Genomic DNA, 19076 nt, shown 5'->3' on the forward strand with positions numbered 1-19076 from the left:
CACACAGAAATCACATCTCGCCCTTCGATCAGGGAATCACAAGCCGTCGATGTACAACTGATACCGAGCGCTGGAAGGAATTCAAGGAGTTAAGCTTCAAGCTGAATCAATGTCGCATAATGGGAATTCAAGAATGTGAAGTTTATTTCCTAAAGGTTCTGCAGCCTCTCGAAGATAAGTACAGACATCTCTGTAACGATCCGCGAGACTCTACTAAACCTGCTCATGACTCGTGAGACCTATGTAACCTAGGCTTTGATACCAACTTGTCACGACCCAAAACCCGACCCGTCATAATGACGCCTATCGTGAAACTAGGCCATCCTCAACTCAACAATCAACACGATATTAATAAGTTTGAAAATATTTACGGAAGCTTTTAACAATTAAAGGACTATTTGAATCATAAGAAATTCCAAGAATCGATACAATCCAGCCCAAAATCGGAGTGTCACTGAGTGCATGAATGTCTAAGGAAATACATAATCTAATATAAGGTCTAAGGGAACAACTGAAAGACAACTAGAAAGTAAGGTGGAGAGACAAGGCATGCGAATGCCGTGCAGATACCTCAATAATCTCCTAAGTCAGAAGCCTCGATTAACCACCACCACTGGATCCAAAGTGCCTGAATCTGCACACGAGGTGCAGGGAGTAACGTAATTACACCAACTCAGTAAGTAACAAGTTCAACCTTTGGACTAATAGGTAGTAACGAACTCAACCACCTCAAAGGTAAAAGAAATAATGTACAGGAACGTAGGCATGCTTTCAATTAAATAAACAGCTCGAACAGTAATACAGAGCAGGTATATACAGGGTAAGGAAGCATGACTCTGCTACGTCTACATGCCAATGCACATGCTATATGAAATGCACCATGCTGAGTGCCTCATGTTCCCACAATCTCAAATGATCGTCCACTCAGTACGGTATATGGCTCACACGACCCAGGGAAGATCCATCCCAGAATATATACATCTCTAACAGCAGTCACTCAGTACTGAGAAAGGACATTCCAGCCTGTGGAGAAGATCCATTTCTAGATAATAACAATGATAACAACCTCACAACCACTCAGTATTATATATGGCTTACAAGGCCCAGGGAAGATCCATCCCGGAATATATATACATCACAGACTATCAGTCTCCAGTACCGAGGAATAGGTCAACCAACCTCATGGAGAAGATCCATCTTCATACCAAGGGAAGATCCATCCCTGAATATAATCAACTGCGCTCAATGGGGGTGTGTTACAGACTCCGTAAGGGCTCCTACAACCCAAGCGTTATAACTAGCCAACGAAGGCATAATCAATAATATGTTGCGTCGTGCAACCCGATCCCATAACAGTCACTCAATATCAAGCTCTCGGTCTCACTCAGTCATCACTCTCCAATCTCACACACACGGGCTCCAAAATGCCATGATACTAGCCCGAAACAATGATATGATATGCCAAATAACAATAACCGAGACTAAGACATGATATAATATGCATTAACAGGACTAAGTACAAAATATCAATGAAGCTAATGATATGATAGCAAGAAACGACCTCTCGAATCTCAACAGTATCGGCGTGAATCCTTAACATGATAATTAACATGATTTACAGCTCATTATCTTAGTCACATAATCACAACACAGATATCAGCAAGAAAGAGTCACTAAGCAGTGCCATAAAATGATCCAGGCCGCAATTTTCACGGTGCTAGCCCATACGCCCGTCACTTGGTATTTTGTGTTACCTCAATATTAATCATAGAACACATAGTTCGGGGTTCCTAACCCTCAGAACCAAGTTTGGAAGCGTTACTTACCACAAACAAAGCCAAAACTCTAACTCGTGATGCCCTCGCCTCTCAATTCGGCCTCCAAAAGCTCCGAATCTAACCAAAATCAGTATATTATCATCAATATACGCTAAAGGAATGAAACCCATACAAAAATTATTAATTTAGACCAAAAATCCCGAATTTGCTCAAACTCGGCCCCTGGGCTCACGTCTCGAAATTCGATAAAAACACACCATAAGAATTCTAGTCCTCCCACGAGTCTATACATACCAACAACACCAAAATTGAACCTCAAATCCCCAATTCAACTCTCCAAATTTTCTTCCATTTTCATCCCCAAATTCCCAAATTAAATGATAAAAATCAAGACATAATCATGGGCTTTAACCAAATTTGAGTGAAGAACACTTACCCCAATCAATCCTCTGAAAATCCCCTCCAAAATCGCCTTCTCTAGAGCTCTCAAATAACTTTTGAGATTATGGACCAAAACCCTTGATTTTTAAATCTTATAACTCTGCCCAGGTGCGCTTTCTTCGCGAACGCGAAAGGAGCCTAGCGTTCGCGAAGCACAAACTTGACTGCCCGTAAAAACTCTCTTTCGCGAATGTGAACTCCACCTCGCGAACGCGATGCTTTGCCTAGCTTGTCCTACATGAACACTTTCTTCTGGTTGCAAACGCGATGCCTTAGGGCCTGATGCCCAAGCCTGCTTCACCCTTCTACACGAATGCGAGTTCCCTGTCGCGATCGCGATGCACGTCAACTCCAACCTTCGTGAACACGGCTCAATATTCGTGAACGTGAAGAACAAATCTCTGCAACAAAAATACCAGAAAATATGCTACCTTTCCAAAGTCCAAAATGATCCGTTAACCACCTGAAACTCACCCGAGGCCCCCGGGACCTCAACCAAATATGCCAACACATTCCATAACAAAATTCAAACTTAGTCGAGCCTTCGAATCACTCAAAACAACACTGAATCAACCTTGAATTCAAGCCTAAGAACTTATAAACTTTCAAATTCCACAAACGACGCCGAAACCTATCAAATCACCTCCGAATGACCTGAAATTTTGCACATATGTCCCAAATGGCACAACGAACCTACTCTAATTTCTGTAATTCCAATCCGACCTCTATATCATGATTTCCACTGCCGACCGGAAATACCAAATTTCTAATTTTGCCAATTCAAGTCTATATCTGCCACGGACCTCCAAAATACATTCCAGACAGCGCTCCCAAGTCCAAAATACCTAACGGAGCTAACCAAATTATAAAAATTCAAATCCGAGATCGAATACTAAAAGGTCAAAACTTGGTCAAACCTTTCAAATTTAAAGCTCCAAGCTAAGAATTGTTCTTCCAAATCTATTTCGATTATCCTAAAAACCAAAACCGACAATTTGCATAGGTTATAATACATCATATGGGGCTAGCCATGCCCGAAAATTAGCGAGCGAAGTGCAAATGCTCAAAACGACCGGTCGGGTCGTTACATTCAAGCTGAGAATCATTATTCTATATCTATTCCAATTAAACTGAAAACCAAAACCGACAATTTACATAAGTCATAATACATCATACGGGGCTAGTCATGCCCGAGAACTGGCGAGCGAAGTGCAAATGCTTAAAATGACTGATCGAGTTGTTACATCAATCAACTTGACTTATTAATTTATCTAGGTTAATACTCGTAGAAATTTGACAACTTCTACTCGCCTTTTCAATTTATTCTAATGACTATATTCCTATGAGATTTGAGAAAAAAACATTAGTAATTTCTTTCATAATTATCTAAGCCCGACAAATAGGTATATTTTTATTCGTATTCGCAAATCAATTCCCCAATGACTAGGTTCAAGATCACGCTCTATTCAATACTATTGCAATAAAGAATTACTTCTTTCAGGTTTAACTCAGGATTCATATATAACATTTCACTGTTAGATAAGTAGTAAATAATTAGGCTCAGATCTGAATAAATAACCCAATATGACAAATTAACTTGTCAAATCAATATTCGAATATCAACATTTATGTAAAACCATAACCTCAGAATAAACGAGTTTAGCCACGCATAGTTATGCAGCAATCTCAATTAATTATCAAGAATACATAAAAATCAATAAAAGAAGGAAAAAAGAAGAACTCAAGATGAATTTCACGGTTTTCAAACTTTGTAATGGCTTTTCTCTGCTTTATAGTGTGTTAGAAGACCTAAAAGAGGTATTTTTCCTTTATATATTGCGTACAAAAGTTGTGTGCCAATGTTTTCCTTTTCCTTTTCCAAGTCAGCTTCAAGGATTGATGCTAGGCTGGATGTTTCGCATCCGTTTCAGCTTGAACTTCTCAACATCATATGATGGGGTGGATGCTTCGCGTCCACCCTCTGTTCCTTCAACTTTGTTGCGCCCAGGTGCGGATGCTGAGGTGAATGCTTTCTTGAGACTTATTGCTAAGGGTGCTTCAAATGGCATTTTTTCCCTGCGCATCCATCCTCGTCTCCTATAGTTAGAGCATCTTTTCATCATATTTTTGCACTCCAAATGTAATCATCACACGCAGCTTAATTAGTCAAAAAATCAATAATTAACATATATTGGATATTTTCAACACCAAATAGCACTAAAAAGCGATCAAAACATGGGAAAAGTAACGGTAAAATATATAGAATTATGCCCAATATCATCACCCGACTTAAATCTTTATTCATCCTCGAGCAAAGTAAAATCAACCTATAATGGATCAAACAAAATTAAGCTCATAACTATCGAGCCACAACTTTTCAATTAAGTTCAAGCACACCCACAACTTTGGTTGATACCAACAATTAGCCCTTTGTATATACATTTTTTAACTTACGTTCCCATGTTCAAAACATACCCAACACAATATCGAACATTTCAAAACAATAGAATAGCAAATTCGGGACATCTCAACCTCAGCAATTGACTTGCTAGCATAAATACCTTTAGGCCAACTTACTTACTCTGGCTGAAGAACCTAATAAAGACACTTATCCATCATGAAACATATGCCCTCACTAAAAAATAAAGAGAGATAGTCCACACACTCGAATAAAATTCAAATGTAATTTAAGGACTTCAAACAATGGAAGAAATCACTCATTCTCTCAAAGAAACATGCGCATAAAAGGTACCACAGGCTTGTCCGTTATGTAAATCTCTACTAATGCAGGCTGGCTGAGTCTAAAATAAATTAGGGCTTTTAAGGTTTGTAATGTAGGCTAAGACAATGGTAGGATAGAAATGAATAATAGTGACTCAGCTTCTCCAAGCACTTATAATATAATAAATAACAACACACTTCCTCTTCTTCAAGAACCTCCCTTTTATAAATTTTTCTCAACACCCAATCTCTTCCTTTATTTTTTTCTTCTTTCACTTTTATGCAACAAGGACGCTCTTCTTTTGTTTCTTTTTCAACACATTTTTCTCATACAAATTTTTTCTTTCTTCTCTTCTTTTTATTTCAACAATATGTGTTCCTCGTTGTAAATAAAACTTTATTCTTCCTTAGTTTTCCGCATTTAATTGGTTTAATTCATAGCTCAACCAACCTTTTACTTCAACTTTAGCTATTAGCTCATTGTGCATTTATAAGTGCTCAATGAAGTAGGGTCCAAAAGATAGATAATTCAACACAAAAAAGATCAAAATGTAACATGGCTACCAAATAAAAGGAATTAGGCTCAATGTGGCTGACTAGGGTCAAATAACATAGGGCAGGCTAGAAAATCTCAAACGGGTCATGGAAGGCCTAAAATCACTTTTTAAGCTGAGCAAAACCTAGGATTTCTCTTCAACTCACATGCAGAGCAAGTTCTAAATATAAATGTACTACATGAAACTACACTCAAATCTCTCCACACACTAGTTTAGGACGATTACATTCCAACTCTCAATCAAAGCCAGTACAAAGCTAGGCCACAATTTTAATGCACAATGCACATCGGTTACAATAAGAGTCAAAAAAATGAGCCTAAGTGTCACAAAACAAGCTACTTAATTTCCAAGGCACAAGTAGTTCTCAAAACTCATGGGGAAAGTTATAATCCATAAGACCAGGTCTAACTCTGTTGGTATCAAACAAGTCACCAAGTGTGTCAAATTCAGTCTGAGTCTTTATATCATACACTACTCTAAAAATAAAAAGTACCCGGTTCAAAAATTCATCCCTTGAAAAAGAACTGATGTCCAAATAAAAATCAAGAAGGATTATTACCTATCTATGACTAACTAAAAACAAAAAAAGAAAATATTTTTAATTTCTTTTCATGGGACCTTAATCCCTCAAGAAAGTTGTCCATGAAATCCATCGTCGGCAAAAGTCCATATAAATTTTTTTTCTCTTTTTTTAGAAATCACTAGGCTACGAAAGAGTACTAAAACTAAGCAAAAATAACAAAGAAAATTACTTAGACAATCTCCCTACCCTAAACATAAAAGTTAAAATTGTACATTGCCCTTAATGCTCATCATAAATAACAAGAGGATAAACGAGACTACCTGAGAGGCCAAAGGCAGAAGTAATCGCAGCTCACGAGGTATTCAGACTTCTCTCGGGCATGAACTTATGTGCGGGCACCCCACACTTAGTTCAAACTACCTGCTCGCTTTTGTATACTTACTATTAGCTTTAACTCCATGCTCCTACTCCTACAACACACAAAAATAACTCTACAAAAATAACACAAAAAAATAAACAAAAATAAAAAGAAGAAGTAGATTGGGTTGTCTCCCAACTAGCGCCTTATTTATAGTTATGGCACGACTTATACCATTTTCACCATTTTTTTCTCCACCTCAAAGAAATAAATTATGTCCCAAATTTTAGTTCAAACTTGCGGTTATGGTCTCGGGTTGGTGGTACGAAAATAAAAGAACGAAGTAAATAATATCGCACCTTGCACTTTTTGGCATTTAAGTGAGGGGTGTCATTCTGTCTCCTTGGCATGGCAAATCTAAGAATATATGCACTTTTTCCCTCATCCCTAGACTCCTCCATAGGCTCGGATGGATCAATTCTCGTGTCACCAACTAAATATAATGTTGAAAAGTGGGTTATAATGAGATCTAATATGCTCCAACTCTAAAATCTCTTTATTTTTGATATCCTCACTTTTGCGCACTTCGGCAACCTTGGCATCATCAGCAATATTTTGGTTGAATGGTTGGAACTCCACTTTCTGCTCCACAAGTTAGCTGGTATCCACAACAATTGGTTGTTGGGCATTAGACGCCTCAACCTTTTTATTTCATTGAGTCTGCAGGTCATGGATATCTGAGCCAAATTGGTCTATCTCTTGCCTAAGCTCAGTCTTCCTTCTATCAATTGTTATGCCATATTTGAAAGACTATTACGGAGAAACACATGAAATATTATTAGTGAGCTTGTTCCTCTAGCTAGATTGGTCCACTATATCTGTTTCTTCAAAGTTATCTTCTTGTAGGAACTCAGTCTCTTCAGCCAATTCTTCGGCCTTGGCCTTTATTCTCGTGATTTCTACACTAATTTTTTTTATATTTTTTTATTTTCATCTTGTTGCTCGGCTACTTGCCTCACCATATCCATAATCGGGCAGCAGGCTCCACATCCTCCACTTTAGTGCTCCTATCAAACTCACAAATATTGTTAGAAAAATCATAATAAGAGTTCGGAGAAGGATAAAAAAAATTAGGACACTTATCCCAGTAGCCACGTTGACCACCACATACATTATAAATAGGTAAAATGGCCTCGGAGCTACTTAAGTACCGAATATTTATCCCGGTAAATAAACTTATACATTTCTCATTTGAATACTCTAACTCATAAATTTGCGAATTAATGACTCCTTTGACCGTTGACCATGTACATGTAAGCAATCACAACGCTGATGTGGCCAAAATGAGTGTCTATCATGCACGTAAGGAGCGTGCATCAGATTATTGTAACCAAAAAAAACTAAAATAAGAAAAATAAATAAAAAAAGATGGACCAAAATTATTAAAAAGAAAGAAAACTCTCCTAGTAAATTACCACTCTCTTCTTCCCCCTTATTTCTTCCCGTCCCCTTCCCTATCCCCTACCCCAAACCCACACACCTTGCCTTCTTCTTTTTCTTTTAATTTCTTCCTCGTTCAAGATTTCATGTCCATCATTACTCACTATTTTTTTTTCTTTTTCTACAAATCTTATGAGGATGATGTAGAAGAGTTTATAATTCCCGAAATCATAAATTACAAAGTGCTATTGAAGGTATTATAGTTGTTAGAGTTATGTACAGCCCATTTGGTGGTGCTACAATTGGTGGAGTTGAGGTTGATTCTTTGATAATAGTGACGGCTCCAGTAATTTTGATTTGTGAGTTTTTTTTAACTGATTCGGGTTTTCAGAGAGAATTTTGGGAAAATAATGGGAGAAAAATAAAAATAATGATTAAATAGAAGAAAATACCAGTGGTTCACGGTGGTGGTTTGGTGTAGCTGGTATAGATTCTGAAGAAGAAAAAGAAAAAAAATTATTGGTTTAAGGTTGATTGTGGTGATAAAACCATAAAACTGATAGGGGAGGGAAAGAAGTAGATAGGGAGGCAGATGAGATGAGGCATCGACGGTGGAAAGCTAAGATGGAAGATTTCAAAATTGATTTAAAAATTATAAAGTTAGCAAAATTAGTTTTTTAAAAAGGTGGGCCCCATAAATTACATATGTCAAATAATAAAAGGCTAAGTATTTGAGGTGTCATCCAAGTCAAGACGATTGATACACATACAGTTGGAGGTGTTTATTAATTCTCATTTGGTCAAGTAGAAGCGTTCAAATGGAAAAAATGTAAGTTTATTTACCGAGATAAAAATTCGATACAAATTTAAGTGGCTCCGAGGTCATCTTGCCTTATGAATATATAAGTCAACTAACAATAAACACAATTTAATAATAATGATAAGAGTCAAAAAGTAAAATAATTGAATTTTATACAGTTCTCCAAGCACTGGTAGTACAAATCATGAGCTTCTAAGAATTAGAATTTACAAAGTTGGTATGAAATAAATACATTATCTGTTCGAATATACATAAACTGATTTGTAAATCTAAAGCTATCAAGGACCAGTGGCAGCCACAGCCGGAATGCGGGTACATTTTTAATGCCAGCTTCTGCCATACACAACAACATTAGCTTCAAAATCTGCATGAAAAGTGCAGAAGAGTAGTATGAGTACAACCGACTTCATGTACTCAATAAGTATCATAACTAACCTCGACGAAGTAATAGAAGCAAGAATGATAAATGATACTCATTGGTTATACAAGTTCACTTCAAACAAGTATTGAACAAATATATGATCAAATCAGGAAATTACATGTAAAACCACCTTGGTGCTCATAATTCTTTGTTTTAAATGTTCTACTCAGTCAATAATCCAGCATATAAGGAAGATTTGCAAGTAAATCAGGCAAACAGTCAAAGAAATTGCAAGTAAAGATGAGATGCAATAACCAAATATCAGTCCGTTACGATGCGCAACCCGATCCAAATAACAATAAGTCAATAAGGCATGTTGCAGCGTGCAACCCGATCCAAATAATAATAACCAACTCTACTAGAGCTCACATCAACCAGAAACTCGTCAGCTTCTCACAATCCACGTGTACACCATCAAGAGAGAAACATGAGAGGGCGACCCTAGGAGGATGGATCCGTATCCACATTTTGCACGGACAACTCACGTGTTAATAATATCAACTGCATGGACAACTCACGTGTTGCACGGACAACTCATGTGCTACAATATCAATATCTGGATCTGTATGGACAACTCACGTACTACACGAACAACTCGCGTGCTAATAATGTCAATCTACATGGACAACTCATGTGCAAATCTCACAATTCGCCCGGCATGGTCATAGGCACAATATTATAATCCGTTCGGCATGGTCACAGGCATTTCAACACAATTCTCCCGGCATGATCACATGCATATATAATAATTAGGCTCTAAACTATACTACTTAATGAAAATTGTTCAATAAAAGATTGATGACTTGAAACAAAGGGCCTTCTTTCAGGAAGATGACCCAATTTTTGTTCTCTTTTTTATTTCAACTTTATTTTTGTTTCGGGGTCACACCCTTTACTTGGGGCCCAATAGAAAGGAGCCCCTAGCTACAGGCTGAAGATTGATCTTTTGTCTCATTCAAACCTTTAGAGGGTATTCATTTATCCCAACCGGTTAACTTCATAGAATGAGATTACGATCGCATTATTATTCATTAGTGGGAGAAAAGCTCTTTCGCAAAAATAAGTGAAGTTTTAAGAGGCGCAAGATGGTGCAGGATGTTTCTCAATGAACAAGATAGTACAAAACTTTTCCATACAATCATGTTTTATTTATCATACAAAAATAGAGAATCTTAAGGAGTGTTTGGTATAACGGAAAATGTTTTCTTGGAAAACAAATAGTAATCTTATTTATTTTTTGGTGTTTGGTACGCAAATTAAGGAAAATGACTTCTCAAGAGTATTCATAAATAATTTAGATATAATAAACATGAAGCCATAAACTTTCAAACCAACAACTTTCCGGACCCACAAATTTCATAAACTTTCGAACCGCTAAATTTTCAAAACCGCGAAATTTCAAACCCGTAAACTTCCAAACACATAAATCTCCGAACTCATAATTTTGGAACTTGTAAAATTTTGAGCCTTTAAACCGATAAATAATAAAATTAAAACTGAAAAATATATTTTAATTTTTTTTTTCGGGGGGTGAGGGTGGGGGTGGGGCAGGAAGCAGAGCTTTGGGAGGGGGGCAGTAAATCGAAAAAAATAGAAATTTAAATGTGCGGGTGGGAGGTTTTGGGGTGGGTGGTGGGTGGTGCAGAAAAACGAAAAAAAAAAATTTGAAATTGCAAAAAAAAAAATTAAGGTAAAAAAAATATTTTTTTTGCGGGGGGGGAGGAGGGGGGGGAGGAGGGAGGGGGGATGGAGGGGTAGTTGGGTAGGTGGTAACGGAAAAACTAAAATTTGAAAAAAAAAACCTTTTTTGGAAAGAGGGTGGGGTGGGTTGGTGAGGGTGGGGAAGGTTGAGAAGGAGTTTTGGAAAATGTTTTCCCTTCTCTTGACGAGGAAAACATTTTCCTCCAATTGGAGGAGGAAAATGAATTAATAAGGAAAATGTTTTCCAAAACATTTAAGTCAACCAAACATGGAAAAATTGGAAAATGTTTTCCTTCGTACCAAACACACCCTTAAAGTAAAAACCTCCGCCTAGATAGTACTTGGAGCGATTAAAGTTGCCTCAAAACTTTTTCAGCAGCGGCTCTTGTCTGTTGGATATCCTCTGCAGTGTGTGCTAAGCTAGCAAATCCAGCCTCAAACTGGGATGGCGCAAGATAGACACCTTCCTCCAGCATTCCTCTATAAAATTTTGCAAATTTAGCAGTATCACTCTTCTTTGCATCCGAAAAGTTATGAACTGGTCCATGTGTGAAAAAGAAGCCAAACATTCCGCTAATATACCCACCACACATTGCATGACCAGTCTTCTTCCCAGCATCCAATATTCCCTGAATAAGTTCACTGGTGATTTTGTCCAAGTGTTCATATGCTCCCGGCTGCTTTAACCGCTTAAGTGTGTGAATACCAGCAGTCATAGCCAATGGGTTCCCGCTTAGGGTCCCAGCCTGATACATTGGTCCTGCTGGGGCCACCATCTGCATAATATCCCTCCTTCCTCCATAGGCACCTACTGGAAAGCCACCGCCGATAACCTTCCCAAGTGTTGTCAAATCAGGAGTTATTCCAAAATATTCCTGAGCGCCACCATATGCCAACCTAAATCCTGTCATAACTTCATCAAAAATAAGTAGAGCACCATTTTCTTTGGTAATATCGCGAAGGACATCTAGAAATTTCAGTTTGGGTGGAATAAAGCCAGAATTCCCAACGACGGGCTCAAGTATTATAGCTGCAATTTCTCCTTTGTTGTCATCAAAGAGGCTCTTAATAGCAGAAATATCATTGTAGGGGGCTGTCAGAGTATCATGTGTAGCCGCCTTGGGAACTCCAGGGGAGTCAGGTAGTCCTAGAGTGGCAACTCCACTGCCTGCTTTAACAAGAAATGGATCGGCATGACCATGGTAGCAACCCTCAAACTTTATAATCTTTGACCGGCCAGTAAAAGCACGAGCCAACCGTAGAACCCCCCATGCATGCCTCCGTGCCAGAGTTGACGAAATGAACCATTTCAATACTAGGAACAGCAGAAATGACCATCTCTGCCAGAGTATTTTCGAGGAGGCATGGAGCTCCAAAACTTGTTCCTTTCTTCATTGTCTCAGCCAAGGCTGCTAGCACCTGCAAGTAAAGTAACTCAAGGTTTACTGCCTCAAAACAATGGAGAAAAGCATTAATAACTTTCACTCCTTTCCTCTTCTGCTGCCCTTCCTAGCTGACAATGAATACAGGACCTAAAACATGTTTATAGTTAACAAATGTGCCTCGACAATGTTCAGTAGAGACCAGTTACATGCTCCATTCCTCTTAAAAGTTGTCACCGGTTGCATAGATATTTTGAACAAATCAATGTTTTTCAGGTTCTACTCAAGTCTGGACTGTATGGATTCAATCAGCTAGAAAGGTTAGCTCAAGCTCGAACTGAATTGCTTCAACTTAACTGGCCTCATAGGTCTTTGTTTTTTTGCACCTATAGAAAGACCTATCAACAACATGACACAGACTTCTGTGAAAGAAATTAATAGAAAGTAACAGCCTACATGTTCGTATTAGTCATTAGACATTATTCTATAAGTAACAACCTTATTTATGACAAGATAGAGATGACAGCAGTTTACCTGAAATGGTCTTGCCATGTTTAATATAGACCTCTAGATGCACCAGTGTATAGGTGTGATACTATAAAGATTAAAGGTGATAAAAAGAATGTGGTAGACCTAAAATCACATGGAGGGAACTCGGCAAAGACCTCCATTATCTTGGGATCTTTACTGTTTAGCAAATAACAGAACACGAAAATACAAAGCATTCATATTATTTAACTGTTGGGGATCAAGGCTCTTGTCGTTGTAACACCTCGATTAGATCCGGTGCCGGTATTTGTTAAGAGACTTATATGCCCCTGTAAAGATAAATGTGTGATTTAGGAAAACTCTAATTTCAAAAGAATCCTTAATTTGCCTTAAAAGATGCATTATTTAATATTGGAATGAAACAAACCTGAGTAGAGCATAATTTACTCACTAGCATTATGTAGTCCACCCAAACTAATTTGGGAACGAGACATTGTTGATTAATTGATTTACTAATAAATTAGAGCCGAACTTCACGGTGGAACAGGCTTCAATTTTCTACTTCAACCCACTATGAGAACAAGAAATGCAGCAGGTACAGGTAGGGAGTCGGGAGTCCAAATACCAGGTTTCTAGCAGAAAGCAGGTAATCCCGCTAACGGGCGTGGCCAAGGAAATGAATGGTGGTTATCCAAATTTTCATCTAAATATGGAGTTAAAGCAAAGAAGTACACCTCATCATCTGCATTACCAATGATAGCTGGCCCCCATGAACCGACATAATCAATGTACTCATTACCATCTATATCCCACATATGAGAACCCTTCACAGAGTCGATCACAACAGGTTGTCCGCCAACTGACTTGAAAGCACGTACAGGAGAATTTACACCACCTGGCATCAACTCCTACCAACAATCATACAGGAGATGAAATCAATGAACTTGAAGGGAGTCCGAAATGAAGCAAAAACAGAAGGGGAGTCTTTCATGCTCTGTCATTAGATGCCATTAGAGAAAACGTAAAGAAACTAATGAACATCATCTTAGAAACTGAACAACATGAAGCGTAAACTAATGGAAGTCAGGGCCATATACTTCATTGTCAAAAGTTTTAAGTAGTATTCCTCCATTCGGTAAGCAAGCACAAGATTGGTGGATTAAGAAAGAACAAACTAAAGAAACAAAGGAGGGCAGTGTTTTCTTTAATAGATTAGTATAAAATATTAAAGTGACTTTAAACTTATTCGTCCAACAGTATTTAAAGTAATTTTCAAAAAAAGGAATAAATGCAAGAAAAGTTAGAAGTAAAGCGCAAGCTTCTTGAGGTGAAGTGTACAATTTACGGAAAATTATGAAATACCAAACTTATATGAATTTTTCGTACAATAATAATAATCAAATTGCAATTAGAATAACTAAATTATAGGATAATTAATTTCAGCATACAGTATACAATGACGCTAGCATTAGTCCAACTCCTCAACGTTGAGATTCAAAGAATCCACTTCTCTTTTCGATTATTGTATACGTCATTGTTTGAAGCGCATATTTCTCTGAAGCGCATGGTGAAGTGATGGCTTTTCATAATACTGATTTAAGGTTCATAAATACGAAATATAAATCAGATCGGAACACATTGTTTCACTAGTCTATTCTACACCCTTCTTTCATGCATACGCTTCTTTATGTTATAATTCCCTTTTTCAACCTAAAGACTAAAACTATTATTAAATTTCATTTCTTTCTAAGTTCACGATGCTTCTAAATTTCCCGTAAAAAAAATGGAAAGCTTTTGCAGTTTCTCCTTACATGTACCAACCATTGTAACTAGATTTCGAGTGATATGGTCACCAAAAGTAAAAAGTGATCCAAAAACCAGAAAACATGCTTTCTTTTTTAATGAAGTAAAAACCAGAAGACATGCTTTAGCACATACATTTTACTACTTGATCACATTCATCAAGTGTAAGGCCCCTAAAAATTATCTATAAGTCTGAGGCCTTAAAGCATGCTCATGAGTTACTTAATTTCCTTTTTGCCTTCCATAAGAGATTATGGACTAGAACCAACTTAGATAATCATGATAGTAAATGTAGGAGGTGTATTAGATGTGGTTTAGGGTCTAAGGAGAGCCCTAGAACTAAGCCAAGTTGGGAACTACACAATGAGCTAAAGTTTCAAATGAGTTTGCACAAGACCCTACTTCATATGAGTACCACTCACAACGTATAATGATTTATGTGGTGAACTACCTATCAAATAAAAGCTCTTTGAGTCTAGCTTCCAACGCATCAAACCATTTGTCATTTGGATATTTTACAGAACATTATGGCCATTTTACTAGACACTGTCCCATATAGGCACTCAGTTGTGTGCTGGGGTTGGCAGGTGCGCGGCAGCACAAAAGAAAGATTTATGCACGCCCGCTGCGCTTTGACTTGCCCAGGTGCACGACATCACACGGGAACCCTTTAAATACCCCAAGGTCGGGGAGAGAGAGTGGCTACCTCATTTCTTTGATCTAGGGCTTGTTCTAATAAAAGAAATCTGTCACATATATCCCTCCCGTGAACTAAGGTAATGTTTTTGGAGTATTTTGAGTTTATTACTACTCCCAAAACACTTATATTAACAAGGATTAATCTTGGAAGTCCATAGATTTCCATTCAAATTCTCATATTGGTCAAGAACACCACAAGTTTGGATTTTCAAGAGTTTGACTACAAGAGGTATGTCTACCATCTCTAACTACTTTATGGTGATTATTTATGTAAGAAATATGTGTTAGGACTTATAAGATGGTGATCGGAATCCATACGTAACCTAGGTTGTGTTAAAGATTGTAAAATGGTTTAACTTATGAGACTGATGGGTTGGGAGTGAATTGTTGGGCATGCATGTTGTAATGGAGGTTATGGGTTGCCTAAGGATGAGTGTAAGGTGATTTATTGGTATAAAAGGTGGCTGTTAGATGAAGAAATTCCATTGAAGGAGGAGGTGTTTGATAAAAAGCCTAAATGACCTAAAGTATGGAAATTCTTACTAATATTGGTCTAATTGAATTGTGTTGACGTAGATTAAAGTTGTAAGAGTAGGGGAGGTTGTAGGATCACTAATAAGCTTAATTGAGGTATGTTTAGCTACAGCAGTTCATAGAATAGGATTTCATGAACTCCTTATCAACTCCAAGTATGGTTTGTTCAAGTTCATATTCCTTTTGTTTTGAATTGCCTCAAATGTTTGAACTACCAAAAGCGTACGAACTCGATTTATGTTACACTTGCCATCGTTATGCTCTCCTCTTTGAAATTTATTTCAAGTGTTTAAGCTTTTATGTACTCATGCGTTTGTACTTATGGCTTTACAATGTTTTAAATACATTATTATGACCTTCGAAAAATTCATGGCATGTGAATAAAATGAAAGGATGAAGATGATATGTGGCTATTTTTGCCAAAAGTGGGAATGATGATATATGTCCAAAAGTGACAATGAAAAGAAAGGTTTTATGAGATGTTTTAAAGAAATATTTTTGGGAGGATTATCATGTAACCGAGAAGGTATATATTGCAAAAACATATACCTGAAACTATACGTGTCGGCGTAGGAAGACGATTGGGAATGAGTCCCTTCGCACTGTGATGAGATTATGCCCCTTAATTGGGATAAATGTATTGCTAGCAAAGACACATCGATCCACACGGCATTGTGGTGAGATGGCTTAGTCGATCGAACCGAGATCAGACGCCATGTCGCGCACATGGTGATTATATGTTCCTTTCGGTAACTAAATGATGTCCCAACTAAAAATGTCAATGTTTATTTTAAGGTTTTACTCATGTTACACTTTTTCCTTATGTTTTGACATGTCATATTAATTTCTTTCGATTTTTCTCCCTATTTCCATGTGTTCTCTTCTTATGTTGAGTTCTTGACATTCCATTTCATGTGAGGGTACTTAGCTTTATATACTAGTACTATTCCATATGTAATAACATCCCTTTTGCGGGGGCAGTGCATCTTTAATGGATGTAGGTAGTACCTCAACCGACAGCACATATTCACGTAGAAGTGTACCCTCTCTTCAGCCGACTGTGGTGAGCCGTACTCTACACCGGGGCCCTCGTGTTGCATCTTGATCTTTTGTATATTATTTTTGGGTATAGCCGGGGTCTTGTCCCCGTCATTTCTTTACCTTACTCATGACAATTTAGAGACTTCGTAAACAAATTGTGGGTCATGTATGTATGTATGAGGGAATTTAAATGTTGTTTTGTCATTTTGTTTCCACTTAAAACTATTAACTTGTATCATTTTTGTCAACAATCAATGGGACTCTTTAAGTTATGGAAATTAGCATTGTTTCTATGTTGTTGGTGGTCTACTACGTATTATTTTTAGGCACTATGTAGGCTTGCTTGACTGTGTTTCCTCGGTTGAGCGTCGGTCCCGCTCCCAAAGGTTGGGGGCAAGCTAACGGAATTAATCATCAACAACTATCACGAAACATAACAAATGTACCACCAATATCCCTATTTTAGACACGAAAAGATACTCATAATGTCTCAACCAAAAACCAAGTCAATTACTAGGGGACTATCACACCATCACTTCAGCAGATTGATGCCATTCGTGACAGAAGATTTTTCTACACAATCCCCACCTCAAAAAAAAAAAACAGAAAATTTATCATTTTTATCAAAATTATTAGCAAGGAAAAGCCAATTCTTGAAGGCAACTAAGTTCTAATCTTATAATTTCAAAATCACAATAAAGAGCAAAGAAGCCGTACACATAAAATCTAGTCATACCTTAGCTTTATTAAAAGCTTCTTCAGACTTTTGAAGAGTAAAGGTTTTCTGTTTTTCACCAACTGAAACAGTCATCCTGATGGTAGTTGCAGTAGAAGAATAACATGGAATGCATCGGCGGGGTGATGTAGAGAAAACCAATGTGGGTCTTTGACACTGAGTAAAATTCGACTGCCATAAAATCCCTACGCCACTTGAAGCGGCCATTTGTCTACTGACTCTTCCTTTGGTTAGCTGCTGCAATGACTTTGTCTTCTCAAACCTCTATCTATTTTGAAAGTGGAATTTTCTTGGCTTGGGAATGAAGATAAGAAATGAATATAAAGGAAATCTAAAAGAAAATAGAAAGTGACAAAAGGAAGTAAAAAGTGTTGGTAAATTGCTGCTGATGCTATATTGCGGATTTTTAATACCTTTTATACGGTTATAATATGTATTTTATGTATTTAAGCTATTGTATTCGTGAATACAGTAGCAAAAATAGGCGCGAATCAGGGAAGTCCAGCTAATCAGTTGTTGTATTCGAGTGCATTCGACTGTATTCATGGAGTGAAACATGGGATTACAGCTGGACAGATTATTGTATTTGACTATATTCACGGCGTAAAATAGGAGATTACACTGTTTTTAAAACGGAAAGTGAATCAATTAATATAATAGACTCCTAATATAACTCAACAAACTCAATTATAACACACAAAATTTGTATTTTCAGTTATAAAAAAGATTCTCAGCCAAAAAATACCCCCAAAACATAGCAATCTTTAGAGAAATTATATAATACATCTGAATACATAAATTATATTAATTAAAAAAAAACTTATGAATACATTCATGGCATATAGCGAGACAGTGAATACGATGAAATACATAGAATACAATGGGATACATTGAAATACAATGAAAAAAAAGACATAGAATACAATAAAATACATGGAATACAGTGAGATACATTGAATTACAATTTAAAAAAAAAGACCGCGGAAGGATCATTAAGGAGCTTAAGGACTGCTTGTGAGAAGGCGAAGAGGACTCTGTCATCGACTGCACAGACCACAATTGAGATTGATTCTTTGTATGAAGGTATTGATTTTTACTCGACTATTACTAGAGCGAGATTTGAGGAGCTGAACATGGATTTGTTCAGGAAGTGTATGGAGCCAGTGGAGAAGTGTTTGAGGGTATGTCAAGATGGATAAGAGCAGTGTTCATGATGTGGTTCTCGTCGGTGAATCAACTAGGATTCCCAAAGTTCAGCAATTACTTCAAGATTTCTTCAATGGGAAGGAGCTTTGTAAAGGCATCAACCCGGACGAAGCAGTATCCTTTAAAAAGGGTCTTAAAGAGGTTTTTCGGCGATCGGAAAACCAACCAAAAACGGTGGCGGAAGGATCATCACGCTGGTGTAAAGGAAGGAAAAAGTAGGAAGGGATACAAAGAAAATTGGTGGAAGGAGGAGGAGATCGGAAATTTTAATGGGATGGGGGAGAGAATTGGATGTATCAAAGTAGTGAGAGAAAGAAAATAGTGTAACTAATTAGCGTATTTAGTGGCTTAGAGCTAGCAGGTAACCAAAATTAAATATTTTGCTATAAACCTTAAAAGTTATCTATAGAATATTATTTTTTTAAA

At 37.3% G+C, this 19076-nt stretch overlaps 1 protein-coding gene across 1 annotated transcript; it reads right to left on the reverse strand.

Moving 5' to 3' along the window:
- Positions 1–10917: 10917 nt before the first annotated feature.
- LOC107815022 (glutamate-1-semialdehyde 2,1-aminomutase, chloroplastic-like) lies at positions 10918–17773 on the reverse strand. The gene is given in 4 exon segments (XM_075233051.1): positions 10918–12028; positions 12030–12179; positions 13366–13539; positions 17445–17773. Coding segments are annotated over 4 exon segments (1449 nt in total). The 5' UTR covers positions 17652–17773; the 3' UTR covers positions 10918–11110.
- Between the last annotated feature and the right edge of the window lie 1303 nt (positions 17774–19076).

Source organism: Nicotiana tabacum, chromosome 16, assembly GCF_000715075.1.
Source record: "Nicotiana tabacum cultivar K326 chromosome 16, ASM71507v2, whole genome shotgun sequence".
Taxonomy (NCBI): domain Eukaryota; kingdom Viridiplantae; phylum Streptophyta; class Magnoliopsida; order Solanales; family Solanaceae; genus Nicotiana; species Nicotiana tabacum.